The sequence below is a fragment of the Macaca thibetana genome, chromosome 7 (assembly GCF_024542745.1).
Source record: "Macaca thibetana thibetana isolate TM-01 chromosome 7, ASM2454274v1, whole genome shotgun sequence".
NCBI classification, from domain to species: Eukaryota; Metazoa; Chordata; class Mammalia; order Primates; family Cercopithecidae; genus Macaca; species Macaca thibetana.
Genome location: NC_065584.1, coordinates 159,000,378 through 159,028,297, shown reverse-complemented (window position 1 = coordinate 159,028,297; position 27,920 = coordinate 159,000,378). Strand labels below are relative to the sequence as shown.

The following is a 27,920-nucleotide window of genomic DNA, read 5'->3' as shown; positions in this document are numbered from 1 at the left end:
GCATGGGAAAGCTTTTCTACAACCAGAAAACATGCATGGAAAATAACAATGGAATGAAATCCCTTTATAAAACGTTTAAATGGCTGACCAGATGACCAAATGTACCTGAAGCTTTGTTTTCCCAGGAATATGGGATCAAGCATTGGTTATAAAAAATTTTCTGTTGTTGTTATTTAGTTTTTATTTCATAGTCATAAACTTTAACTCCACTCTGCAGTCCAGCTAGGCATGGAAGGGAACTGCAGTAGAGCACAAAGATACAGGATACTGCGAGCAAATGGGGTGGAGGATGCTGTCCTGAGCTACAGAAGGAATGGTCTGGTGGTTAAGACAAAATGTGAGTCAAACTTATTAGAGTTGTCTACAGTCAACAATGCTGATCTTCTTCCTGGTCTTGCCATTCCTGGATCCAAAGTGCTCCATGGCCTCCACAATATTCATACTTCTTTCACCTTGCCAAAGACCACATGCTTGCCATCCAACCACTCAGTCTTGGCAGTGCAGATGAAAAACTGGGAACCATTTGTGTTGGATCCAGCACTTGCCATGGACAAGATGCCAGGACCTGTAAGCTTTAGGATAAAGTTCTCATCATCAAATTTCTCCCTGCAGAGGGACTTGCTGTAGCAGGACAAGCCGCAGACAACACCTCTCAGACACTGAGTTGTAAAGGAAGGGCTTTATTCAGCTGAGAGCATCGGCAGGCTACTGCCCTAAAATCTGAGCTCCCCGAATGCACAATTTCTGTCCCTTTTAAGGGCTCACAACACTAAAGATTTCATATGAAAGGGTCGTGATTGAGCAATCTAGGGGATATGTGACAGGGGTTTCATGCACTGATAGTCAGAGAGAAACAGAACAGGGCAGGGAGTTTCACAATGTTCTTCTATACAATGCCTGGAATCTATGAATAACATCGGTTTCTAAGTTATGAGTTGATTTTTAACTACTAGGTTTAGGCCAGGCAGGCTCAGGCCTGGTTTTGGGCCTGATGCTGGGCTGCCTGTCTTTGGTTTCACTTCGTTGTTTTTTCTTAAAACAGGTACTAAGTATAAAACAATATAAAACAATATGAGAGGGCCTCTCTCTTTCCTCATTGCCACCAGTGCCATTATGGCATGTGAAGTCACCACCCTGACACATAAACCCTGGAATAATTCTGTGAAAGTAGGAATCATTATAACCAGATCCTTTCTCTCCAGTGCTCAGAGCGCAAAAGTTTTCTGCTGTTGTTGGAACATTGTCTGCAAACAGCTCGAAGAAGACACGGCCCAAGGGCTTGCCATGACAGCGATATTGAAGAACACGGTGGGGTTGACCGTGGCTGATAGTACAGGGTTCCTGGTGGCAGTGATGGCGTCTGCAAAGCCACAGGTTATAAACTAAACTACTTTAAACAGTTTCAGTATTAGCTGGTTTAACACGAAAGTCTGTTCTTGATAAGTAGTTAATTTTTTTGTTTGTTTGTTTTACGTGGGTTAGTAGCTTTATACAAGGAAATTTGGTCATTTCTGTGTTTACAATAACTTAACATAATAGCTATAATTGTGATTGGTAACATATACTTAGATATTAGAATTTTAGAAATCCCATACAATTTTGGAATATATATTAGTATTATTCACAAAAATCTAAAGAAGATTAAACATCATTTTGGCAATTCCCTGTGACTAAACATGGCAAATAATCCTGTTTACCTCTTTTCTGGGTGTTTTCAGGGGCCCTCTGATTCATCCAGAAAGCCAGGCATTAGGAAAGACAATCTTGAAACTGAAGTTTGATTTTGGAATTCCAGATTACCATAAATTATTTATTTTGCCAAAATGATGACTTGGAAATTTTAAAGAAGCAAAAACTTCTTATAACCTTCTACAAGACAAACAAAAAAAGCAAAACAAAACAAAAACCCAACCCAACACGTTCTACTGTTCTTATACATCTTGCATGTAAAACTGTTTCCAGTAGTCTTAATTCCATGTTATAATGGCGAATTTGTTTTTTTTGAGGCAAAGTTTCACTCTGATTGCCCAGGTTTGAGTGCAATGGCATGATCTCAGCTCACTGCAACCTCTGCCTCCTGAGTTCAAATGATTCTTCTGCCTCAGCCTCCCCAGTAGCTGGGATTACAGGCATGCGCCACCATGCCCAACTAATTTTGTATTTTTACTAGAGATAGGGTTTCACCATGTTGGTCAGGCTAGTCTTGAACTCCTGACCTTAGGTGATCCACCCACCTCAGCCTCCCCAAATGCTGGGATTACAGGTGTGAGCCACCACGACTGGCCTAAAATGGCGAATTTTAACGTAAAACCTGGTAAGTTAGGCCAGGTAAGGTGGCTCACGCCTGTAATCCCAGCACTTTGGGAGGCCAAGGCAGGTGGATCATGAGGTCAGGAGTTCAAGACCAGCCTAGGCAAGATGGTGAAACCCTGTCTCTACTAAAAATACAAAAAAAAAAAAAAAAAAGTTAGCCAGTTGTGGTGGCAGGTGTCTGTAATTCCAGCTACTCGGGAGGCTGGGGCAGAGAATTGCTTGAAACTGGGAGATGGAGACTGTGGGTGAGCTGAGATTGCACCACTGCACTCCAGCCTGGGGGACAGAGCGAGACTCTGTCTAAAAAAAAAAAAAAGGCCGGGCGCGGTGGCTCAAGCCTGTAATCCCAGCACTTTGGGAGGCCGAGATGGGCGGATCACAAGGTCAGGAGATCAAGACCATCCTGGCTAACACGGTGAAACCCCGTCTCTACTAAAAAATACAAAAATCTAGCCGGGCGAGGTGGCGGGCGCCTGTAGTCCCAGCTACTCGGGAGGCTGAGGCAGGAGAATGTCGTAAACCTGGGAGGCGGAGCTTGCAGTGAGCTGAGATCCGGCCACTGCACTCCAGCCTGGGCGACAGAGGGAGACTCCGCCTAAAAAAAAAAAAACAAAAAAACAAAAAAACAAAAAACTGGTAAGTTAAGTTCTGATAAGGTTTGACCACTTCCAGCACAGCTAGGGGCATGGCCAACTCCACATGTCCCCAGGCCTTACCTAGCTGGAAAGCAGTCAAGTTCAACAATTTTCAAAAGCCAAAGAAGCAGTTTATCACGTTAGAGGATTTAGCAAACCTAGTATTTGAACATAATGTACACCACATGTTTACATTTTGAAGACAATTGTATTTTTCCAATAATCTTGAAAACTGTCTTTATTTCACAAATATTGCTAAAGTCACGGGAACTAAAAGGCATTACACTTTCTATTTTTCTGACAAAATATTTGACCTAAGCTCTTATTAAACCAATTAATTTAAAATTTTACAGAGGAAATATACAGTGACTTTTACTTTATATTTAACCAGTTTGCAGAGAGAGAGAAAGAGCCCAGAGACTGACTCATAAGAAATTCTTATCCTTTTGCCGGCATGCCAGATTTCTGGGTTTTCTCTTTCACACACATCCGTGTGAAGAGACCACCAAACAGGCTTTGTGTGAGCAACAAAGCTTTTTAATCACCTGGGTGCAGGCGGGCTGAGTCCGAAAAGAGTCAGTGAAGGGAGATGGGGATGGGGCTGTTTTATAGGATTTGGGTAGGTAATGGAAAATTACAGTCAAAGGAGTTGTTATCTGGCTGGCAGGGGCAGGGGACACAAGGTGCTCAGTGGGGGAGCTTTTGAGCCAGGATGAGCAGGAGAAGGAATTTCACAAGGTAATGTCATCAGTAAAGGCAGGAATAGGCCATTTTCACTTCTTTTGTGATTATTCAATTACTTCAGGCCATCTGGATGTAGGTCACAGGGAATATGATGGCTTAGCTTGGACTCAGAGGCCTGACATTCCTGTCTTCTTATATTAATAAGAAAAATAACATAAAATAGTGTTGAAGTGTTGAGGCAGCAAAAATTTTGGGGGTGGTATGGAGAGATAATGGGCGATGTTTCTCATGACTGCTTTGAGCAGGATTAGGGGCAGCGTGGGAACCTAGAGTGGGAGAGATTAATCTGAAGGAAGATTTTGTGATAAGGGGTGATATTGCGGAGTTGTTAAAAGGAGCATTTGTCATATAGAATGATTGGTGATGGTCTGGATGCAGTTTTGTATAAATTGAAAACCTACACAGAAGACACAAGGTCCGAATAAGAAAAGGAGAAAAACAGGTATTAAAGAACTAAGAACTGGGAGGACCCATGACATCCAATCAGAGAGTGCCCAAGGGGGTTCAGTGTAATTACTTGTTTGGTTGGTGAGTTTTTGGGCTCTATTTTTGACAAAAGTCTTTTTTTTTTTTTTTTTTTTTTTTTTTTTTTTTTTAAAGTTGGAGCCTGAGCTTGGTGAGCTGTGTTTTTAAAAGACCATTAGTCCGTTTTACCTTTCCTGAAGATTGAGGATGGTAAGGGATATGAAGGTTTCACTGAATACCAAGAGCCTGAGAAACTGCTTGGGTGATTTGACTAATAAAGGCCGGCCTGTTATCAGACTCTATAGAGGTAGGAAGGCCAAACCAAGGAATTATGTCTGACAGAAGGGAAGAAATGACCATGGTGGCCTTTTCAGATCCTGTGGGAAAGGCCTCTACCCATCCAGTGAAAGTGTCTACGCAGACCAAGAGGTATTTTAGTTTCCTGACTCAGGGCACGTGAGTAAAGTCAATTTGCCAGTCCTGGGCAGGGGCAAATCCCCAAGCTTGATGTGTAGGTAAGGGAGGGGGCCTGAACAATCCCTGAGGAGTAGTAGAATAGCAGATGGAACACTGAGAAGTGATTTCCTTGAGGATAGATTTCCATGATGGAAAGAAAATGAGAGATTCTAAGAGGCAAGCTAGTGGTTTGTAACCTACACGGAAGAGGTTATGAAATGACGACAGAATAGGATGGGCCTGTGAGGTTGGAAGGAGATATTTTCCTTGGTGTAAGAACCATTTGCCTTGTGTGGGAATAGATTGATAGGTGGAAGTTTCAGTGGGGCAGTAGGTGGGAGGGACTGATGAGAAGGAGAAAAACTGGCCATGAGGGACAGAAGTTGGAAGCTAGCTGCTTCTTTAGCTACCTTATCAGCATAAGCATTGCCTTGAGCAATGCGATCTGATGCCTTTTGATGGCACTTGCAGCGAATGACTTCATCTTCCTTCAGAAGTAAAGCGACCTTGAGAAGAATTTTTATTAAAGAGGCATTAATGATGGAGGACCCTTGTGTAGTGAGGATACCTCTTTCAGCACATATAAGTATGGTGGTGCAGGATATGGAAAGCATATTTAGAGTCAGTATAAATATTGACATGTAATTCCTTTGCAAGAGTGAGGGCTGGAGTTAAGACAATGAGTTCGGCTTGCTGAGAGGTAGTGCAGGGGGGCAGAAAGTATATGCATCAAGTGTGGGGAAGAAAATAGATTTTGGAAGTTACGAGAACTGTAGAGAGTGAGTTGAGCACAGTTTGTGATTTTGAGGGCCTCTAAAAGTATTAAAGCAGCGGTAGCCACCACACGCAGACATGAGGGCTAGGCTAAAACAGTAAGGTCAAGTTGTTTGGACAGAAAGGCTACAGGGTGTGGTCCCGCTCTTGTGTAAGAATTCCACCCACACAGCCCTGCACTTCAGCCGTGTGTAATGAAAAAAGGTTGGGATGAGTTAGGGAGAGCTAGTGTGGGAGCAGCTTCTAGGGCTGTTTTTAAGGAACAGAAAGAGGAGCAGCAAAAGTTTTAGGATCTATGGGGTCAGCTAGGGTTGCTTTTGTGAGTTTATATAATGGTTTAGTGAGGATGGTAAAACTAGGTATCCAAAGTTAGAGTATCTAACCATGCCTAGGAAGGAAAGGAGTTGTTTTGTAGAAGGGGTTGGGGTTTGGGAGATTAGCTGGACACGATCAGCAGGGAGAGCACGTGTGTTTTTATGAAGAATTATGTCAAGATAGGTAACAGATGAGGAAGAAATTTGGGCTTGACTGAAGTAATGGGGGCTGTCTGTGAAGCCTTGTGGCAGTACAGCCCAGGTAATTTGCTGAGCCTGATGGGTGTCAGGGTCAGTCCAAGTGAAAGCAAAGAGAGGCTGGGATGAAGGGTGCAAAGGAATAGCAAAGAAAGCATGTTTGAGATCCAGAGCAGAATAATGGGTTGTGGAGGGAGGTATTGAGGACAGGAAAGTATATGGGTTTGGCACCACGGGGTGAATAGGCAAAACAATTTGGTTGATAAGGTGCAGATCCTGAACTAACCTATAAGGCTTGTCTGGTTTTTGGACAGGTAAAAGGGGGGAATTGTAAGGAGAGTTTATAGACTTTAAAAGGCCATGCTGTAACAGGCAAGTGATAACAGGCTTTAATCCTTTTAAAACATGCTGTGGGATGGGATATTGGTGTTGAGCCGGGTAGGGGTGATTAGGTTTTAATGGGATGGTAAGGGGTGCATGATCAGTCACCAAGGAGGGAGTAGAGGTGTCCCATACCTGTGGATTAAGGTGGGGAGATACAAGGGGAGGATGTGAAGGAGGCTTTGAACTGGGGAAAAGGGCGGCAACAAGGTGTGGCTGTAGCCTAAGAATAGTCAGGGATGCAGATAATTTAGTTAAAATGCCTAGACCTAATAAGGCAACTGGGCAGGTGGGGAGTCCCAAAAGGACTAAAAAGGAGTGCATAAAAGAATATTGTCCAAGTTGGCACCAGAGTTGGAAGCCTGGCCATCAATACCCACAATAGTTATGGAGGCAAAGGAAACAGGCCCTTGAAAAGAAGGTAATGTGGAGTTGGTGGCCTCCGTATTGATTAAGAAGGGGATGGACTTACCCTCCACTGTAAGAGTTACCTAAAGCATCTGTGATTGTCCAGGAGGCTTCCGAGGTGATGGGGCAGCATCAGTCTTCAGCCGCTAAGCCGAGAAGATCTGGGAAGAAGTCAGTCAGAGAGCCTTGGGCCAGAGTTCCAGGGGCTCTGGGAGTGGCTGCTGGGCAAGTTGGACAGTCTGATTTCCAGTGGGGTCCTGCACAGATGGGACATGGCTTAGGAGGATTCCCAGGCTGTGGGCAATACTTGGCCCAGTGGCCAGATTTCTGGCACTTGAAGCAAGATCCTGGGGTGGGCGGTCCTGGAAGAACGCCTGGCCACTGTGGTTCAGGCGTTTTGAAGTTCTTGTGTGCTGGAGATGCAGCTGGGTTTTATCTCACAGCAGAGGCAAGTAATTTTAACTCAGAAATGCACTGCCTTCTGGCTGCCTCCTCTCTATTATTGTACACTTTGAAGGCAAGGTTGATTAATTCCTGTTGTGAGGTTTGAGGGCCGGATTCTAATTTTTGAAGCTTTTTTCTAATGTCAGGGGCTGACTGGGTGATAAAATGCATATTGAGAATAAGATGGCCTTCTGATCATTTAGGGTCTAGGGTTGTAAAGCGTCTCAGGGTTGCTGCCAAATGAGCCATAAACTGGGGTGGGTTTTTATATTTGATGAAAAAGAGCCTAAATGCCAACTGATTTTGGAGAGGTCGGATAAAGAAAAAGGGCATTAACCTTGACTATGCCTTTAGCTCCAGCCACCTTTTTAAGAGGAAATTGTTGGGCAGGTTGGGGAGGGCCAGTCATGGAATGAAACTGTAAGCTGGACTGGGTGTGGGGAGAGGAGGTGATAGAAGGATTACAGGGTGGAGGAGCAGAAGCTGAGGACGAATTGGAGCCTGATTCAGCCTGGCTGGGGAGCGACCTGAGGAGCAGTCTGGGGATAAGGGGAGAGGTCAGATGGGTTGGTAGAAAAGGAAGATCGGAAAGACTCAGCAACACTTGGGGTTGGGACTGAGGGGACAGGCAGGAGGGAAAGAAGGAAAATTTGGGATGAGATGCATTGGAAACAGAGACTAGGGAGGGACCAATGTGTAAAAGAATGGCTGGACGTCAGGCACCTCAGACCATTTGCCCATTTTACAACAAGAATTATCTAGATCTTGTAGGATGGAGAAATGGAAAGTGCCATTTTCTGGCTATTTGGAACCATTGTCTAGTTTGTATTGGGATTAAGTGGCATTACAGAAGAAAATAAGGTGTTTAGGTTTTAGGTCATGTGTGAATTGAAGAGGTTTTAAGTTCTTGAGAACACAGGCTAAGCAAGAAGAGGGAGGAATGAAAGGTGGAAGGTTGCCCATAGTGAAGGAGGCAAGCCCAGAGAAAAGAGAGGGTAGAGACAGGGAGAGAAGGGATGGGGGGTGCTTGCCCCCCAGGAAAGTGGAGAGAAAAGAGAGGGTAGAGACATGGAGAGAAGGGATGAGGGGTGCTTGCCCCCCCCAGGAAAGTGGAGAGAAAAGAGAGGGTAGAGACATGGAGAGAAGGGGTGGGGGTTGCTTGCCCCCAAAATAGTAGTGCTTGCCACTAAGGGTGAAGGATCAAGGCAGGTGTCCCCACGGTGATCAGACACCTCTGAAACATGGGGGTATAATCAAGCATTTGTCCCCACAGTGATTAAACACTAAGGGAAGACTGTCTTCACGAGTCTGTGACTGGCGCCAGAGTTTTGGTTTCACGGATAAAATGTGTCTCCTCTGTCTCTACCAGAAAAGGAAAGGAACTGAAATTAAGAGAAGGGAGAGATTGAAAGATGGCACCAAGATTGAAAGGAGAAAGAGGTTGAGGGATAGTGAGAGAGGCTAGAGAAGAGAGTAAAAAGAGGCCACTTACTGGATTTAAAATTGGTGAGATGTTCCCTGGGCTGGTTGGTCTGAGGACCTGAGGTCTTAGGTGGATCTTTCTCATGGAGCAAAGAACAGGAGGACAGGGGATTGATCTCCCAAGGGAGGTCCCCCCATCCGAGTCACAGCACCAAATTTCACGTGCATCCATGTGAAGAGACCACCAGACAGGCTTTGTGTGAGCAATAAAGTTTTTTAATCACCTGGGTGCAGGTGAGCTGAGTCTGAAAAGAGAGTCAGCAAAGGGAGATAAGGGTGGGGCTGTTTTATAGGATTTGGGTATGTAATGGAAAATTACTGTCAAAGGGGGTTGCTCTTTGGCTGGCAGGGGTGGGGGGTCACAAGGTGCTCAGTGGGGGAACTTTTGAGCCAGGATGAGCCAGGAGAAGGAATTTCACAAGGTAAAGTCATCAGTTAAGGCAGGAATAGGCCATTTTCACTTATTTTGTGATTCTTCAGTTACTTCAGGCCATCTGGATGTATACGTGCAGGTCACAGGGGATATGATGGCTTAGCTTAGGCTCAGAGGCCTGACACTCTCCCTGAGTGGCCCTAGGGACCCTGCTTGACAGTATGCAAACAAACACATTGCAATGAATTAAGAATATTCATAAATAGTTTACAAATTTTGGAGAAACTAGGCAGAGAGAGAGAAATACGACTAAAATTCTATTTGTGACGGTAAACTCAACACACTTAAAGTATCAGGGAGCCTAAAATCCAAAAGGTTAGTTTAAGGATAAAAAAGCTAGTATGCCCCATTAATTCCTGCAGGCCCAACAAAGGTAGCTTAGGAATTCCAGATAAATGAATGAATGATTACTTGCTAGAAATGCATAGGACCACAGAACTAAATGAAAACCTTCCACTAGGAACTAAGAAAAATCATGGTTTTATGTACATGCATACACAAGCAAAGTCAGAGGAGAATAAACAGCAAACAAATGAAAACTAGAAGCAAAAACAAATAAGCAGGAAACCAACCCTAACTTTTCCTATTCAATTTACCCTGGAGGCTGCAGTGTTACCTAGGGCCCTCAAAAACCAACATAATGAATATTTTATTCCTGATACACAATTCAGTATCCTTAAGTTCACTAATATTTTCATACATCATATGCAATTAACAAATTCACTTGGCTGGGCGCGGTGGCTCAAGCCTGTAATCCCAGCACTTTGGGAGGCCGAGACGGGTGGATCACGAGGTCAGGAGATCGAGACCATCCTGGCTAACATGGTGAAACCCCGTCTCCACTAAAAAATACAGAAAACTAGCCAGGCGAGGTAGCGGCCGCCTGTAGTCCCAGCTACTCGGGAGGCCGAGGCAGAAGAATGGCGTGAACCTGGGAGGCGGAGCTTGCAGTGAGCTGAGATCCGGCCACTGCACTCCAGCCTGGGTGACAGAGCGAGACTCCGTCTCAAAAAAAAACCAAAAAAACCCAAAAAAACCAAATTCGCTTTAGGCATATGACCAATAAGTACTACAGCACTATCCACGCAAAACAGTAAACACAGTATGAAGCAATGCAAGCATGTATGTGGAATTTGGCTCCACACTAAATCCAGCTTCATGCTTAACTATATTAAAAAAAGAGTTGCCAAACTGCTGATGCATTTTTACAATACTTCTTGCTTTAATCAAGACTAAGAGCTTTAACTATAAAAATGTTAGTTAGCCAAATGTTTCCAATTCTTTATCATGTTTTAAAGGATATTTTATTATTTAAACTTTTCCACATCTTTCTCCCCTTTTTAATGGTACCTTACTACATTGTTTCATAAATAACCTTTTCAAAACTGTAACTTGAACTAACTTTTAGATAACTTCTGAATTAGACAAAATTATTCTTTTCTTTTTTTACTAATAACCCTTTTGGACACATTTTGTATACAGAATTACGTATTAACTGGAAACCTTATCCTTAGTAATGTAAAACTTCAGTGAAACCCTAAAAAACAAGAAATCCTGAACTCTCAGATATGGGCATTTATAGATAAGAATGATTCCACAATTTTAGAAACATATTTCCCCATATCACAACCCTTTCTTACTTGGAAATGACCCAGATATTAAATGAGCACCAAAAATAACTTTAAGATTTTAATTTACACAAAAAGTTTACCTACAGCATTTATCCCATTCAGTGTACTCAATTTTTACTTTTAACAAGGGAGACATGAAACACTAATTAACATATGTAAAAGGAACATCGGTTTGGTCCTGAAAGGTGGGACAACTCAAGGCAAGGAGTGGGCTTGGGGGCTTTCAGATCACAGGTGGGAGACAAACGTTTGTGTTCTTTTGAGTTTCTGATTAGCCTTTCCAAAGGAACCAATCAGATATGCGTTTATCTCAATGAGACTTTGAATGGAATGGGAGACAGGCTCGCCCCAAGCAGCTCCCAGGTCGAATTAGCACTGACATTTAAAAATATCTAGTGGTGGCTCATGCCTGTAATCCCAGCACTTTGGGAGGCCGAGATGGGCGGATCACGAGGTCAGGAGATCGAGACCATCCTGGTTAACATGGTGAAACCCCATCTCTACTAAAACAGAAAAAATTAGCTGGGTGTGGTGGTGGGTGCCTGTGGTCCCAGCTACTGGGGAGACTGAGGCAGGAGAACGGCGAGAACCCAGGAGGCAGAGCTTGCAGTGAGCCAAGATCGTGCCACTGCACTCCAGCCTGGGTGACGAAGTGAGATTCTGTCTCAAAAAAAAAAAAAACCAAAAAACAAAAAAAAACTAGTGGTGGCTCACGCCTGTAATCCCAGTGCTTTGGAAGGCTGAGGCAGGCAGATCACAAGGTCAGGAGTTCGAGACCAGCCTGGCCAACATTGTGAAACCTCATCTCTATTAAAAAATTTAAAAATTAGCTGGGCGTGGTAACACGTGCCTGTAGTCCCAGCTACTCAGGAGGCTGAGGCAGGAGAATTGCTTGAATCTGGGAGGTGGAGGTTGCAGTGAGCCGAGACTGCATCACTGCACTCCAGCCTGGGTGACAGAATGAGACTGTCTCAAAAAACAAAACAAAACAAAACAAAAAAACTAGCAAAGACAAACATAAAATTCGGACAAAATGTATACTGATAATACTGAAGGCATTTCTATTTTTATTCTACCAATATTTTTAAAGCTAGCTTGTTTAGTAAAGTTATACTTTAAGTCACATGATCTTGAAAATTGGTTAGACTTATTTACTTAATTTATGAGTGCTCTTTTACGTATAAGGCAATTTGGTAGACACAACATATAACAATAAGTGTACATACAAATAAACACATCTAGACATGTATACACACACATAAACAAAGATTCAATAGCTTGGAACCTTAGCCATGAGATAGCAATACAAGCTTGCCGGGTTTTGCCCCAATAGATAATCCAATGAAGGCTGTGAACCGAAATTGTGGGTAAAGCAGTCTGCATGGCAGTTTGATTTTTAAAGGCCAAACCTCCCAAGACTTCAAAGGAGGGTGTCACGTGTTAACCAGGCTCCCTGCTTAGAGCTGCAGCACAAAAGCCTGGATACATGCAATGCTATTCCACTTTCCAATTCAGCAGTATACTTCAGATTCCAAAAAGCATTGCAACTGTGAGAGAAAATTCTAAGGAGGGCTAGACCTCAGAACCTCTGCCAACAGCATCCTCTTTGGAGTGGTTGGGGTCCAATCTTAGAATCCCAGATATCTCTGGCTTTAGGTGGGCATCACACGCAGGTTTTCCCCTCCAGAGCGTACTATGAGCTTTATAAGAATAGCCATGAACTGTAATGTGAACTGGATGCCGCGTGGGCTTTTTTTGTCCTTAGCTAGCTGAGTACTATGAGGGAAGAATTTAGCATAAGAAAAGAAGGTTTAAGCCTCCAGAAACGTGTACGAGTTTGCTCCCAGCAGCACCTCATGTAGGGATCAGGAACCACAGGCAAAAAGATTTAAAAAAAAAAGAAGTCCTTCCCGCTTTGGGACAGGGCAATTATCCCCTTTCATTCCTAGGCCTTCAGGCAGTACTGGGGAGTGACCCCAGCCTCAATTTCCAAGGAGCTACTAGGAAACAGCCGCTGAAAGACTGAAAAAGAAAGAGAGGAAAAAAAAGAAAAAATAAAAATAAAAAAGACCCAGGTCCCTTAAGCGAACCGGGCAGTGGCAGTCAGGCTGCTTCTCCACATGGAAACCCCTTAGTTTCACCGGCCGTGGCCAGAAATCTGCCCTGTTTAGGCACTGCCCAGCCAGAGTCCCAAGTTGGAACGGAAAAGAGAAAGAGAGGAGAGAGGTCCTGTATGGAGCAGAAAGGAAAGGGAGAAAAACGAATCCCAGACTTTACCTCTTCCTCCTGGCTGGCTGGCCAAAATATATGTTACCAGTGGAGAGTGTCCAGGTTCTTGGTGTCTTGAACAAAGAATTCAACAAAATGCACAAACAAAGCAAGGAAGGGATGAAGGGATTTATTGAACATGAAAGTGCACTCCACAGTGTGGGAGGGGCCTGAGCATAGGAGCTCAAGTGCCCCTTTACAGAATTTTTGGGAGTTTAAATACCACTTAGAGCATTCCATTGATTAATTCGGTATGCCTTATGTAAATGGAGAGGATGAAGTAAAGTTACAGTAAAGTTGTGATCATACCACTGCACTCCAGCCTGGTTAACTGCATAGCCCTATTATTTCCCGTCACAGCTCAGGTATGAATTGGCCTTATGTCCCTGCCCCCAGACCCTATGTTCCTGCATCACTTTGTGTTTTCTGAGTCACTTCCATCTGAATCTTGCAACATGTCCCTGTAGTCTGTAGTTGATGTTATTTCCCCATTTTACAGATGGGGAAACCGAGGCCCAGTGAGAAGAAGGGTCTTGTCAATGTCACACAACTCATGAGAGCAAAGCCATGGCGGGAACTGGAATTGTCTGACTTCCAGCTCTGTGTGTCATTATACTTGAACTTATAGCTAATAAACAATAAACTTCTGAATAAATGTGAGGAATTTAAAATACAATGTTTGTGGGTTTTTTTCCTAACACAAAGGCTGTTCTTGTTTTATAGAGACCAATTTAGAAAATACAGAGAAACAACAGATACAATAAATTCCAATTGATTTAACATTTAAGTATCATTAAGTATGTGAATATACTATATATGCTGCTTGTGTTGTCTCACAACAATATATCAAGGAATTCTTTCCTTTTTTCTCTCTGTAATATAGAATTATTTTATTTTTTAATTTAAGAGAAAGTGCTGTTCAGTGGTCCTCAGACTTTTCTGGGGAAAGATCCCATTTCGTTTATTTGTATCTTCTTCCTTTTTCTTGATCTATCGTATTAATATTTATTTTTTTTGAAACAGGGTCTTGCTCTGTCTCACAGGGTGGAGTACGGTGGTGCCATCATAGCTCACTGTAGTCTTGAATTCCTGGGCTCAAGTGATCGTCCCTCTCCCTCCTCGGCCTCCCAGAGTCCTGGGATGACAGCCACTGTGCCTGGCCTCTAATATAATTTTAAAAGGCAGCATAGTAGTCCACAGTATGGACTTTTTTTTTTTCAGCTGGTTCTTAAAGTGAACATACAACCTACTCTTGACTTTGTTGCTGTTAGACATGAGGCTGCAATGGACATCCTCATCCATCAAGCATCGTTGCTGATATCAGATCATTGCCTTGGGCTAGATTCCCAGAAGTGGAATTGATCATGATAACAGTAGTTCAAAGGCTTGGCTGAACTGGGTTAGGGGTATGGAGCTAGTTAGTGCAAAGACATGTGGTAGCTGGAAAAACACTGAGGGGATTTTCTGGGAGGCCACAGAACAGGTGAAGGCCTGAGACTCATCAAGGTAGGCCCAGGCTTTCTGGCTCAGTGGTTAAAGCAGTACTATGAGGGGGAGAGAGAGAGACAGAGAGAATGCGTACACATGTGAGCACACTTGGCTTGTATCTGTATGTTTTTATGATATTTTGCCTAAAAGTATATCTTAAATTTTCTTTTTTTTTTTTTTTGAGACGGAGTCTCGCTCTGCCGCCCAGGCTGGAGTGCAGTGGCCGGATCTCAGCTCACTGCAAGCTCCGCCTCCCGGGTTCACGCCATTCTCCTGCCTCAGCCTCCCGAGTAGCTGGAACTACAGGCGCCCGCCACCGCGCCCGGCTAGTTTTTTTGTATTTTTTTAGTAGAGACGGGGTTTCACCGTGTTAGCCAGGATGGTCTCGATCTCCTGACCTCGTGATCCGCCCGTCTCGGCCTCCCAAAGTGCTGGGATTACAGGCTTGAGCCACCGCGCCCGGCCTATCTTAAATTTTCTTAGACAAAAGGCAGAGGCAAGCAAGAAGTGGAATTTTCTGTTGTTCTTTAGTAGTTGTATTTTTATTTCTTATTTTTTGCTTAAACAACAGAATTTTCTGGCAGTTCTGGAAACTAGAAGTCAGAGATCAAGGTTTTGGCTGAATTGCTTGCTTTCTTCTGAGGCCTTTCTCCTTGGACTTAGATGCCATCTTCTCCCCGTGTGTTGACATGGTCTTTCCTCTGTGTGTATCTGTGTCCTCATCTCTTCATGTAAGAACACCAGTCATATGTCACAGTTGCATTTGGCTAGGCACAGTGGCTCACACCTGCCATCCCAGCACTTTGGGAGGCTGAGGTGGGAGGATCTCTTGAGCCCAGGAGTTTGAGACCAGCCTGGGCAACATGACAAAACCTCATCTCTACAGAAAACACAAAAATTAGCAAGGCCTGGTGGTGCCTGTAGTCCCAGTTACTTGGCTGGGCTGAGGTGAGAGGATCGCTTGAGCCTGGGAGGTCAGGGCTGCAGTGAGTCATGATCACACCACTGCACTCCAGCCTGGTTAACAGAGACCCTGTCTCAAAACAACAATAACAACAAAAACCCAGTTGTATTTAATAGAGACTGTCTGCAAAGCGATTTGCAAGCCCTTCTCCCCTGCCTGTATGTTGGGGCCTGATGTTTTACTGAAGTTTTATTTTAATAGAGACAAAGTATGTTGTTGGGTGACCGCTGACTCTTAGGGGCAGGGTGGCCACTCCCTGAATTTCAGTTGTAGAGTCTGACAGGGATTTGGCCTGGAATATGGCCTACCTTGCAAGCTATAGTGAGTCACTCCAGCAGTGACATGAAAGTGTGCCATGGTTCTGAGCTCTGTGGATGGGTGAGAAGCTGGGGCTGCTGTGGGTGTGGACAAAGGAAGAATGTGTGAGGAGCGGAGGACTTGCTGGTCCGCGGAAGTCTCTGGGGTGGGCTTTGGGCTGGCCCTGGGGATGTGCTGTGGGACAGCAGAAACAGTGATCATAAAGCTGTCACTTGTAGAATGTTTAACAAAGGTCACATCCATATACTTTCTATCATCTTGTCCTTCAGCAACGCTCTGAGACAGGTACTGTATTTGTCTCCATTTTACAGAAGAGGAAACTGAGACTCAGAGGGGTTAAGGGCCTTGGCTCAGGTCCCACAGTCAGCAAGTTGTGGAACTGTGAGGCAGCTGTGCTGAGCCTGTATCCATAGCTCTCCTTGGATCCTTCCATCAGCACCTCTCCTCCACCCCTCCAGGGAGAAGCTCGGCAACGTGGAGTCGGTTTATGTCATCGACCCTGAAGATGTGGCCCTTCTCTTTAAGTCCGAGGGCCCCAACCCAGAACGATTCCTCATCCCGCCCTGGGTCGCCTATCACCAATATTACCAGAGACCCATAGGAGTCCTGTTGAAGTGAGTCCTGGGCCATCTCCCGGGGACTGGAGGGAGGTGGTGGGAAGCTGTGGAGAGAGCAGAGGCTGGGGGTGAGAGGCTGAGGCCAGGCTTGCCCTGTGCCTCCTAGCAGGGCCTCTAGGTGAATTCCTGTCATTTTCCTACCTCCCTAAAACAAATGATGGTGATGATGATGATAATGATGAATTGCTCTGCCAGCCTTCAGGGAAATGGTCATGCTGAAGATCCTAATGAATAATTAAAGATGTGGCAAAGTTCTCACTATTGGTTTGCTCACTGAGTCCCACCTTACTGAGCATCCTCGATGAGTCAGGACTTGTGCCAGGAACTGGAGATACAGTGACAAATAAAGCAGGGACCTGCCACCGTGAGTCCCATACAGGCTAAAGGGGCAGTGAGACATTTGTCCTACATAGGGACAGATCGGTGTATTTAAGTGTAGTGGATACCGTTTTCTACCAAATTGTTCATAATTTTTTTTTTTTTGAGATGGGGTCTCATTGTGTCACCCAGGCTGGAGTGCAGTGGTTTGATCATGGCTCACTGCAGCCTCTGCCTCCCTGGCACAGGTGATCCTCCCACCTCAGCCTCCCGAGTAGCTGGGATTACAGGTGCGTGACCACACCCAGTCAATTTTTACATTTTTAGTACAGATGGGATTTTGCCATGTTGCCCGGGCTGGTCTCGAACTTCTGGGCTCAAGCAATCCTCCCGCTTCAGCCTCCCAAAGTGCTAGGATTATAGGCATGAGCCACCACACTCACACCATCAAAAATGGAAAATGCAGGGCAGGGCGCAGTGGCTCATGCCTGTAATCCCAGAACTTTGGGAGGCCAAAGCGGACAGATTTCTTGAGCTCAGGAGTTCAAGACCACCCTAGGCAACACAGTGAGACCCTGTCTCTACAAAAAATAAAAAATAAAAAATTAGCCGATGTGGTGGCACATGCCTGTGTTCCCAGCTACTTGGGAGGCGGAGGTCAGAGAACTACTTGAGCCCAGGAAGCAGAGGTTGCTATGAGGAGAGATTGCACCACTGCACTCCAGGCTGGGTGACAGAGCCGGATCCTGTCTCAAAAAAAAAAAAAGAAAAGGTAAAATGTAACCATATCAAGTGTGAGTGAGGCTACAGAGCAACTTGGGCTCTCATCTATTGCTGGTGGGAGTGTAGACTGGAGCCACTACTTTGGAAAATAGTTGGACATTTTCTCCTGAAATGGAATATTTGCATACCTGTGACATAGCAGTTTGATTTCAGGGATATACTCCAAAGAGTATCCCTGCTTTGGGGAATGTGTAGTAGAATGTTTGCCGTAGTACTGTTCATGATATTAAAAACCAGAAAGCTACTGAAATGCCCAATAGGATTGTAAGTGAGTGAATTGTGGTACACACCAGTCAAAATGAAGGGACCCAGTCTCCCACAGCAATACAGATGGTATTTAGAACAGTACAGCTAAGCGAAAAAAGCAAGTCTGACAAAGCATGACAGCTTTTCTTTTCTTTTCTTTTCTTTTTGATGTGGAGTCTTGCTCTGTCACCCAGGCTGGAGTGCAATGGTGCGATCTTGGCTCACTCCAACCTCCGTCTCCCGGGTTCAAGTGATTCTCTTGCCTCAGCCTCCTGAGTAGCTGGAATCATAGACACCCACCACCATGCCCAGCTAATTTTTGTATTTTCAGTAGAGACGGGGTTTCACCATGTTTGCCAGGCTGGTCTCGAACTCCTGACCTCAGGTGATCCACCTGCCTCAGCCTCCCAAAGTGCTGGGATTACAGGCGTGAGCCACCGCGCCAGACCGACAGTGTTTTAAAAGAAGTTAAACACAAGTATATATTTTGTAATAGTACCTTTTGGGAATAAATGGAGAACAGATAAAATTAGACACAAACGACAGCAAGGGATTCTGGTGGGTGGTCTCCTTAGAAGGGAATGAAGGGTGTGGAAGAACCAGGAGGGCAAGTGTAAGTTACTGTCAAGTTCCTAGCTTCTGTGGTGGGTAGTAAGTTTATTATAACATTCTTATCAACAAAACACCCCTAAGTCATGAAGAGGACTTTGCATGGATTGATGAATTTCAAAAGTGTGTCATGAATTAAGGTTTATTATGACCAAACCAGTTCTGGGCACCTGAAGTCCCCCGGCAGAAGTGAGTAATGGGATGTGTTGGGGGTGCAGAGGAGGAGAGGCTGGTCACTTTTGTTTGTGCGAGAGTCAGAAAATGTTATATAGAGGGGCCCTGGAGTGTCATAGGTGAGCACTGGCCAGGAGGAAGTGGGGGTGGCATGGAAGGCATGCCTGCAGCTGAGGCAAAGACTGGAGAGGCTGAAAGTTATGCAAAGGGTTCTAAGAATAACAGTTCCTGGTTCTCAGCAGAGGGAGTGCAGGGGAGTTGGAGTTTTGCTCCCCTTCACTCTCTTTTTTCCTTTCTCTTCTCTCAGCCAGGCAGAGGAGGGAGGAGGTGAGAGGCAGAGGGTGCTGGGAGAGGTGAGGGTAGAGGCCCTGGTGAGAGTGCTGGATGCTGTGAGCTGTGACTCAACTTCCTGGGAAAACTGAGTCAGCCCCCTCTGTGTTCACCTGGCCTGGGGTCTGTGACCATGAGGGCATGTGGGCCCATGTTTTCTCAGGAAGTCAGCAGCCTGGAAGAAAGACCGGGTGGCCCTGAACCAGGAGGTGATGGCTCCAGAGACCACCAAGAACTTTTTGCCCCTGTTGGATGCAGTGTCTCGGGACTTCGTCAGTGTCCTGCACAGGCGAATCAAGAAAGCAGGCTCCGGAAATTTCTCAGGGGACATCAGCGATGACCTGTTCCGCTTTGCCTTTGAGTGTAAGGGGCTTGCACCTGGCTGGCACTGGGCATGGGGGTGGGAGAACTCAGTGTTTACTCTCTTACCTTGAGGTTCAGCACAGACCCTGCAGAGGCATCGAGACAGGCTTCTGGGATGAGCCACTGATCATATCCTCCACTGCCTGCTACTCAGAGGCAATTTAAGACCACCCTGGGCAACAGAGTGAGACCCCTTGCTCTGGGGTTCTCTCATCTGGCATTCTCTCTCATCTGGCATTTGTGCTGTAGGAGCAGGGGTCCCCAAAATACAGGTCCCTATTGCCACCATCCTCCAAAGCCAGAGCTTGGCTTGGACCTTCATTCTGCAAGTCTCCACCTCCTGGGCTGTAGACCTTTGGAGTCTGGTAGGGTAGAGGAGAGTTCAGTGGTTAATCTGAGGTAGGCATTGAAGAATCTGTAGGAATTACCTACGTGGGGTAAGGAAGTCAGGCAGTATAGGCAGAGGGAACCGCACATAAAAAGACCCTGTGGCTTGATGAAGATCGTGTGGTCGTAGCAAAAGATTTGGGGTACCCAGAGCTTTGTATGAAATCAGTATTCAAATTCCTCACCTGGTAGGTGGGGAAAACTTGAGGCTGTTGTAACTTCTTAGGTCCAGCAAGACTAGGTCCTGGATGGTTAATTATCCAGGGATTTATGACCCTCAGTTTCAGGAAGTATTTAGCCAATTTAGCCAATTACAGATGGGGAATCTCTCTTGGTGGAAGTGTGGGCAGAGCAGTTGCACTCTGGGCTGGGCCCCCTCTCAGCTCTGCCGGAGACCCTGCTTCCCACCTTTCAGGTCCTCCACATGCCCCTCTGCAGGACCTGTGTGGCTGCCAGAGGTCAGCTTTCTCAGCCTTGCATCTTAGCCCATTAGGACTCAGGCCTCAATTTATTTACTGAAGGAGGCTGAGGGTAGGGGCAAGAGATCCTTTGTGCTGAGAGAGGTGAGGGTGGAGGAGTCCCTGGGAGTTGTGGCTCTCAGATGGCCCCGTTGGAAATGGCTCCTCAGCCTCTGCCTCTCCCTGCAGCCATCACTAATGTCATTTTTGGGGAGCGCCAGGGGATGCTGGAGGAAGTAGTGAACCCCGAGGCCCAGCGGTTCATTGATGCCATCTACCAGATGTTCCACACCAGCGTCCCCATGCTCAACCTTCCCCCAGACCTATTCCGTCTGTTCAGGACCAAGACCTGGAAGGACCATGTGGCCGCATGGGACGTGATTTTCAGCAAAGGTGAGGGCTCCTCTGGCTGTGCTCTCCTCCTTGGAGTCCCAGGCCTCAGCCGGCTCCTTGGTCTCAAGCTATCTCAATGGGCGCTGACTTGACCTGTAGGAAACCCACACTGTGGTGGGCAGCCACGGGTGTCAGGAAGACCCTGGGACCCCGGGAATGGCGGATGGAAGGCTGACTGTTGGGGATTATTAGATTTTTTCTGGAAAAAGAGGAGCAAAGATGTCTGTGATTTTCTTCAAAGGAGCTCATGCTCCTTTGGGTGAAGGGCTAGTGTCTGAGCCACTGCTGTGCTAGATGACAGGGACTTGGGTGGGAGTGATGGGGAAGGTTGGGTGGAGAAGGCTGGTCAGGGTATGGCAGAGTCAAATCCCACCTCTGCCCCTTACACCCACGTGACCTTGGGCAAGTGACTATCTCTCTGCACCTCTGTTATCTGTAAAATGGGAATGATGTCACATACCCCAAGAATTCGATGAAAAAACAGATATGAAGGGCTTAGTACACAGAGTAAGTGCTCAGTAAATGGCAGCCTAAGAAGCACAGGGCTCTGGAATTGCCAGGCCCTTGGTGCCGCCTTTCACCACAGACTGCCCGCCTTCTCGGCCGCCTGCAGGGAACCTCACTCTTTTTTCTTTCCTCCTGCCCCACAGCTGACATGTACACCGAGAACTTCCACTGGGAATTGAGACAGAAAGGAAATGTTCACCATGATTACCGTGGCATCCTCTACAGACTCCTGGGAGACAGCAAGATGTCCTTCGAGGACATCAAGGCCAACGTCACAGAGATGCTGGCAGGAGGGGTGGACACGGTAAGGTGGCTGTAGGGACAGCACCTTGTTCCCCTCTGTGCCCACGTGCCCCTTCCCCACCAGGCTCCTCGTTGTCTGAAACCCTGTTGTTCAAGGTGTTCCTACTCATGTAGGATATGTCTTCCTCCTTGCCTCCATTTCCAAAGCGCTAATCTCCTAGGGTGGTGAGGTCACAGTCAAGTCACCCTGGGTATGATTTGAGACTGATCAGCCATTTTTCTTTGCCTGTGAGAGAGGAGTGGCCGGGCATGGTGGCGAGGTCCAGGCTCCACGTGGAGTCTCCATAGGAGGAGGTCCCCTCTGGAGGCTAGCTCTGTCAGAGCCCTGCTGATGGAGGACAATGTCCCCAGCTCCTGGTGGAGAACACACTTGCTCAAATCCGGGGAAGCAGGCAGGAGCCCGGAAACATTGGGAGGCCGGGGCATTTGCTGTGGGCTCTGCTGTCCAGGGTCTTTTTGTCATCCTTCCTCCTTCCCGGCCCAGCCCTCAGTACCCTACGGTACCCCCAACACCCAGAGGCATCCCCTGTGCTCTTTCCATAGCAGCATGGCACCCTAGAAACTTCTTTTTCCGGATATTAAGAATGATCAGTCCTGGCCAGGTGCAGTGGCTCACGCCTGTAATCCCAGCACTTTGGGAGGCCGAGTTGGGCGGATCATGAGGTCAGAAGTTCGAGACCAGCCTGGCCAACATAGTGAAACCCCATCTCTACTAAAAATACAAAAAATTAGCTGCGCCTGGTGGTGGGCACCTGTAATCCCAGCTACTCGGAAGGCTGAGGCAGGAGAATCGCTTGAACCCAGGAGGCAGAAATTGTGGTGAGCTGAGATCATGTCACTGCACTCCAGCCCAGGCGATAGTGCAAGACTCCATCTCAAAAAGAATACAGTAGACCTCAGATGTCCTCGCGTGGCTCAGAGGGGAGGGGTGTACTGGTTTGCTAGGGTCGCCGTAACAAAATCCCATTGACTGGGGGATTGAAACAACAGCCATTCATTTTCTCACAGTTCTGGAGGCTGGAAGTTCAAGGCCAAGGTGTTGGCAGGCTTGGTGCATTCTAAGGCCTCTCTCCTTGGCTTGTAGATGGCCGTCTTCTCCCTCTGTCTCACATGGGCTTCCCTCTGTGTCTGTGTCAGAATTGTCTCTCCTCATGAGGACACTAATCAGAACTGGATTAGGATCCTCCTCAAGGACTTCATTTTACTTTAAAATCTTTAAAGGTTCTATCTCCAAATATAGTCACATTCTGAAGTTCTGAGGGTTAGGTCTTCAGCAGATGAATTTTGGGATGGGGTATACAGCTCAGCCTATAACAAGGAGGCAGCAATGTGAATGGAAGAATAGCATACTGCAGTGACGGAGGCAAGCACCTGCCACTGACAAAGCTGAGAGGCAGGGATTGGCTAACGTGGCCGTGAAGGACACGGAGAAGGCTCCACAGAGGAGCTAAAATTCAACGGGCGTGTCTTGCAGGCTGTTGCCAGGAGGAGAGAGAAGGAATAGCATTTCAGGACTAGGGAGAGGCACGTGTCAAGCCCCTGGGGTGAATCACTTTTGTTCCTAGGTATTATATCTGTGTTACACTCTGATGAAGGAGTTTCAGTTCCTGAGACAGGCTGCAGACGGGGCCTTTGAGCATACCTTAAACATAGTTCATTGTCTATTATGTAGAAGAGATCTTCAAAAATCACTCACCGGCACCAAAGAAACAATTACTGTGAGGTAACATTTATTAAGCACAAACTATATGGCAGGCAGGGTCCTAAGCTGTTTACATATGTTACCTCGTTTAATACTCACAGACAACACTCTAAGGTATGTTACCATCATCCCCCTTTTTCAGATGCGGAAACTGGAGCACAGAGAGGTTAAATAACTTGGTCAAGGTCACACAGCTAGTAACATAGTTAACTAACTTATTAAATCCCAAGTACCTCCCTATGGCAGGCCTTGGCAGTACTGAGATGAATACACACATTGGATTAGAGTCTTGCAGAGGGAGCACATCTGTGCTTCTTAGGTGGGGAAGGGAATTCCAGGAAGAGAATCTAGCATGGGGAAGACTTCTGGGCTTCAGGGGCTGTGTGCCACTCCATGTAGCTGGAGCATTAGGTGGATGTTGGAGAGAGAGGTGGGGAGTAGGGGATGGGGGAGCAGCAGGCAGGTGTTGAGGGGCCCTGTGGCTCAGACCTGAGCCTCTGCGTTTCAACTGGGAACCAGTCAAGGATTTTAAGCTGAGAAGGAGCTGTGTATTGTTTCAGTTTCCTCATCTGAAAAAGGGGATGATGGTAACATACCTTAGAGTGTTGTTTGTGAGTATTAAATGGGGTAACATATGTAAACAGCTTAGGACCCTGCCTGCCATATAATATGTGCTTAAGAAATGTTACCTCACAGCTTGTCCTTGTTGCCCCTGCCAGGAGAAGCGGGGAGGGTGTCTAAGTCTGTCAGACAAAAATATGATCCTTGGTAAGATAATGTGTCAGCAACCCATGTCCTAGTCCCCAGCAGGGAGGGCTGCTCCAGGCTGGAGTCCCAAATGGGCCTGGTTTGTCATCACTGAGGATCTGGGACTGTGGGGTTTGACGAGGGTCATCCAGATGTCTGGTGAAGGGCTAGTGGTCACAGCCTGTGGCTTATGTTGAGATTAGCTAATTAATTTCAACACACAGCACACACTAATTGCAACACTGATAGGAAACATCTGGCTGGTCCGGTTTCAGCCTCTTTGAGACTTACTTGAAGCCATGCTGCTATAGGTGAATGCTAAGGTTTTAGGAAGTTCTATTGGAAAGAGGGGTGGTTGTTTAACAAGGCATTTCAAAAGGAATGGCAGTCAGTCTGTAGTGCAATCATTACAGAAGGATTTGGCGTCTAAGGGCCTCTGGAATTCTTTGGAAGAAGGCATTGGCTGTGTAGTTGACACTCTACTTGCTGGGGCTCATGGTGACATGAGGGACGAGGGCCGGGACAAGTGCTGCCCTGAACATTCCTGCCTGGCCAGCAAGAAAGGCTTCTTGGACATTTGCCTTTTAGACAATGGAATGTGTTTTGCTTTTGCAGAGGATTTTCTTGGAGACAGGGATGGGGGTTGGGGGAGAAAGAGGTTCTTGGAAATGAAAATTTAGCATGGGGTCAAGGACCTCAAGGGGCCCTGGAGTGACAGGCCCTCCTGGTCTTCTGTATGCCCTACTCCCCACCAGACGTCCATGACCCTGCAGTGGCACTTGTATGAGATGGCACGCAACCTGAAGGTGCAGGATATGCTGCGGGCAGAGGTCTTGGCTGCGCGGCGCCAGGCCCAGGGAGACATGGCCACGATGCTGCAGCTGGTCCCCCTCCTCAAAGCCAGCATCAAGGAGACACTGAGGCAAGCCCACATCCACCCATGCCGCCCCAACTCCAATCCCTGGCTAGGGGGAAAGGGTTACGAGGATGGGCTGGTGGAGGAGGTTGGAAGCAAGGAGTGAAAAGTCTGGAGGAGAAAGAAATAGAGCCAGAGCCCCACCCCCAGATCCTCCCAGGCTGCTGCAGCTGGGGCTGAGATGCCACACATCTCAGGGTGTGGGGCTCTGGGGGCTGTGTCTAGCCTTTGGGTCCATTAGCTTCTGAGTGCCCTCCTCCCGCAGACTTCACCCCATCTCCGTGACCCTGCAGAGATATCTCGTAAATGACTTGGTTCTTCGAGGTTACATGATTCCTGCCAAGGTAGGTGCAGCCAGCAGGCTGCAGGCTCTGCCAGTCAGAGAGGGCTGGGACAGGCTGGAATTATAGACAGAGGGTGGTGCTGGGGCCCTGGTGGGGCCCTTGATGGCAGCAGTCCAAGTCTGAGTGAAGGGCAGAGGTGGTGGGCATGGTGGGTGGTGACCTCTAGGATGTTATTGGAACCCATGGTTAGGAGGGAGACTTCATGGTTTGCCTGGGTCTGAGGAAAGGGTGGGACAATCACCCTAGCCTTGTGTCTTCAGCCATCCCCGTTTCGTGGGTAAGGATCACGGAGGGCCGGGGCCTTGTTCAAGGCTGCACAGTGGGCAGAATGTACTGCGCTGGAGAGCCAGGCAGCTATGCTGGGGAGTAGGAGTGGTGGTGAGAGGGCAGGGGACTGGGGAAGGGGGTTTTTTGCTCAGGGCTGTGGGGAGGTGGGGCTTACTCAGGCCTCTGATCACCTTGCCCCAGACACTGGTGCAGGTGGCCATCTATGCTCTGGGCCGAGAGCCCACTTTCTTCTTCGACCCGGAAAATTTTGACCCAACCCGATGGCTGAGCAAAGACAAGAACATTACCTACTTCCGGAACTTGGGCTTTGGCTGGGGTGTGCGGCAGTGTCTGGGACGGCGGATCGCCGAGCTAGAGATGACCATCTTCCTCATCAATGTGAGTCAAGCTGGGGACATCTAGGCATCCTGGGCTGGCCCTGGCCCTAATGAGGGCACCAACCTTCCTCCTCCCATCTCTGTCCAGAGCTCAAGGAGGTCAGGGCTGGGGAACGTCTACCTCCAGTTACTTGCTTTCGCTGTCTCCCACAATTCCCTGCTGCCCCCGCTTTCAGGTTCAGTCACTCATCACCCACTGATGCCCTGGCCATCCATTCTCCATGGTGGTGATGGGATGGGATAGGGCAGAGGTTTGTAGACGAGTTAAGGTCTAGGCCTAATCAAGGAAATGCAGCACTAAGGGTGCATTATCAGGCACTGTCCAGGGTTACACCAGGAGCTGGTGGTTAACTCCTTGGAACTCCTCAAATCACACTCCCCAGGCACTGCCTATAGGTGAATGGGCCTCGCTAGGGAGACAGATCCTCCACTGCCCTCCCCTAAACCTACCATCTGCCTTTCTCAGATGCTGGAGAACTTCAGAGTTGAAATCCAACATCTCAGCGATGTGGGCACCACATTCAACCTCATCCTGATGCCTGAAAAGCCCATCTCCTTCACCTTCTGGCCCTTTAACCAGGAAGCAACCCAGGAGTGATCGGAGACGATGGCCTGCAGCCACATGGGAGGAAGGCCCAGGGGGTGGGGTCCATGGGGGCTCTACAGCTTCAGTCCTCTGTCCCCAGCCCTGCCCCTTTCTGCCCAGCCTGCTGAGCAGGTAGAATGGGTTCTCAGTGGTCACCTTCCTCAGCTCAGCTGGGCCACTCCTCTTCACCCACTCCATGGAGACAATAAACAGCTGAACCATGTGGTGTCTTGCATTCCACCAGACTCATTAGGTGTTCATCACTCCCGTGGAGATGCTCCCTGGGTTAAAGCAGGATCTGGGGCATGCTCGGGAGACCCCAGGCAGCCACACTTGAAGCCACCTCTGCTGGGACCCCCTCACCCATGGCAGCTCAGGAGCCAGCAGAATCAACTCCAGGCTCCCTGGGGCAAGGGGTGAGGCAGAGTGGGGCAGAGGAGGGGAGGCAACTGTCACTGTGCCAGGAGCTACAGAAGCGTCAGGCAGAGGGACAAAGGAGAACTGGGGAGTTCTGTGGAGAGAATGGGGTGGCCCCAAGTACTGTGGACCAGTACTGCCTTTCTGAGTGGACCTGTCCCGCAGGGGTAAGGCTTGCACAGGGCTCTGCTTGGGTGAACCCTGGGTGGGAGTTCCCTGTGGGGCATGAGGACATCCTGCCAAGGCCCAGCCAGAGTCCTGGGCATGGCTAAGGCCAAGACCTGTGGGTGAGAACCCCTGCTACTGAAGGGCTGGTGTGAGGTGGCTGACAGGGGACGAGAGGCCAGCCTGCTTCCTCTACCCTTCCTGGGCCTCCTCTGGGCTTGCTCCAGGCCTCATGTTCTTGCTCTGGGGGCTTGTGCCCCCTCGTCCAAGGGCGGGAGGTGGGGAGACTATTCTGCAGCAGAGCCGCTGGTTTGTTATTTGGACTGAATGACACTGGTCTTGATTTCCGCCCCCTAATCCTTGGGGTCTCACAACTCCTGACCTGATTCCTCTTGGACCTTGGCTATCCAAGTCTAAGTCCTGCAGGCAGGTGCGGGAGCTAGTCCCGCTGAGGCCAGTGGTCCAGCTAGCCTGGCCTCTCCTACCCGAAGCTGCGGGATCTGGATCCACTCTTGGAGCCCTTCTGCTTTCCCCACCACACAATCCTCTTCCCTGTTGTCTTTGTGTCTCTTTTCTGTGTCCTTTTTCTTCTCTGGTCCTGAGTCAGCTTTGACTCAGAAATGTCATAGCTGGAAAGAGTCTTACAGCCAAAGAGGTCAAGCTGTGCATGGAATAGATGGGGAAACTGAAGCCCAGAGAAGTTGCTTGGGTCCCTTGAAGTCACACAGCATGCTTGCCCCCAGAGCCCGGGTCTCCTGACTCCCAGTGGGTGCCTCCTTCCCCTGGCTTAATCTGCTCTCCTGCCCCTGGCTACATTTGGACACATCCTTGCCAGCTCAGCCTAGTGGCTTAATGGAGTTTTTCACAACGATACATGACTGCCACAGGAAGGCTTCAAGTCTTCAAGTCTTTCCCTTTCCAAGAGACAGACAAAGCAAACTTGAAAGAAGGAACGTCAGACACGATAGATGTTTTGGGGCAGATGAAAACGACAAACCTCCCTCATATCTCCCAACAGAACTGGTCTCTGGTGGCCTTGCTTCTTCTTGGGGTCTGGAAAGGGCCCGTCTCCCTGGCCTCTGCTTTGGAAGGCCTCTTCTCTCCACCCTCCTGGGTCCACTGTGGCCCTTGGCTTTCCAAAGATGCTGGCTCCTGGGGCAGGCGAGAGGCTGTA

The 27,920-nt window shown here is 47.6% G+C and overlaps 1 protein-coding gene and 1 long non-coding RNA gene across 2 annotated transcripts in view; one reads left to right on the top strand and one right to left on the bottom strand.

Annotated features, from left to right (window-relative positions):
* Positions 1–26,387, top strand: part of LOC126959982 (cholesterol side-chain cleavage enzyme, mitochondrial) — a 30,938-nt gene extending 4,551 nt beyond the window's left edge. Inside the window, exons 2-9 of the mRNA XM_050799820.1 lie at positions 16,175–16,330; positions 18,957–19,156; positions 20,191–20,394; positions 21,045–21,205; positions 24,409–24,575; positions 24,835–24,913; positions 25,382–25,579; positions 26,045–26,387. Coding sequence (XP_050655777.1) covers positions 16,175–16,330; positions 18,957–19,156; positions 20,191–20,394; positions 21,045–21,205; positions 24,409–24,575; positions 24,835–24,913; positions 25,382–25,579; positions 26,045–26,176 — 1,297 coding nt within the window. The 3' untranslated portion in view covers positions 26,177–26,387. The remainder of the gene's footprint in view (positions 1–16,174; positions 16,331–18,956; positions 19,157–20,190; positions 20,395–21,044; positions 21,206–24,408; positions 24,576–24,834; positions 24,914–25,381; positions 25,580–26,044) is intronic.
* Positions 670–13,034, bottom strand: LOC126959983 (uncharacterized). Its single transcript, XR_007727687.1, has 3 exons — positions 12,956–13,034; positions 6,753–6,945; positions 670–1,360 (listed from the first exon to the last, which is right to left on the bottom strand). It is a non-coding gene; the product is annotated as an uncharacterized LOC126959983 (long non-coding RNA).
* Positions 26,388–27,920: the final 1,533 nt, after the last annotated feature.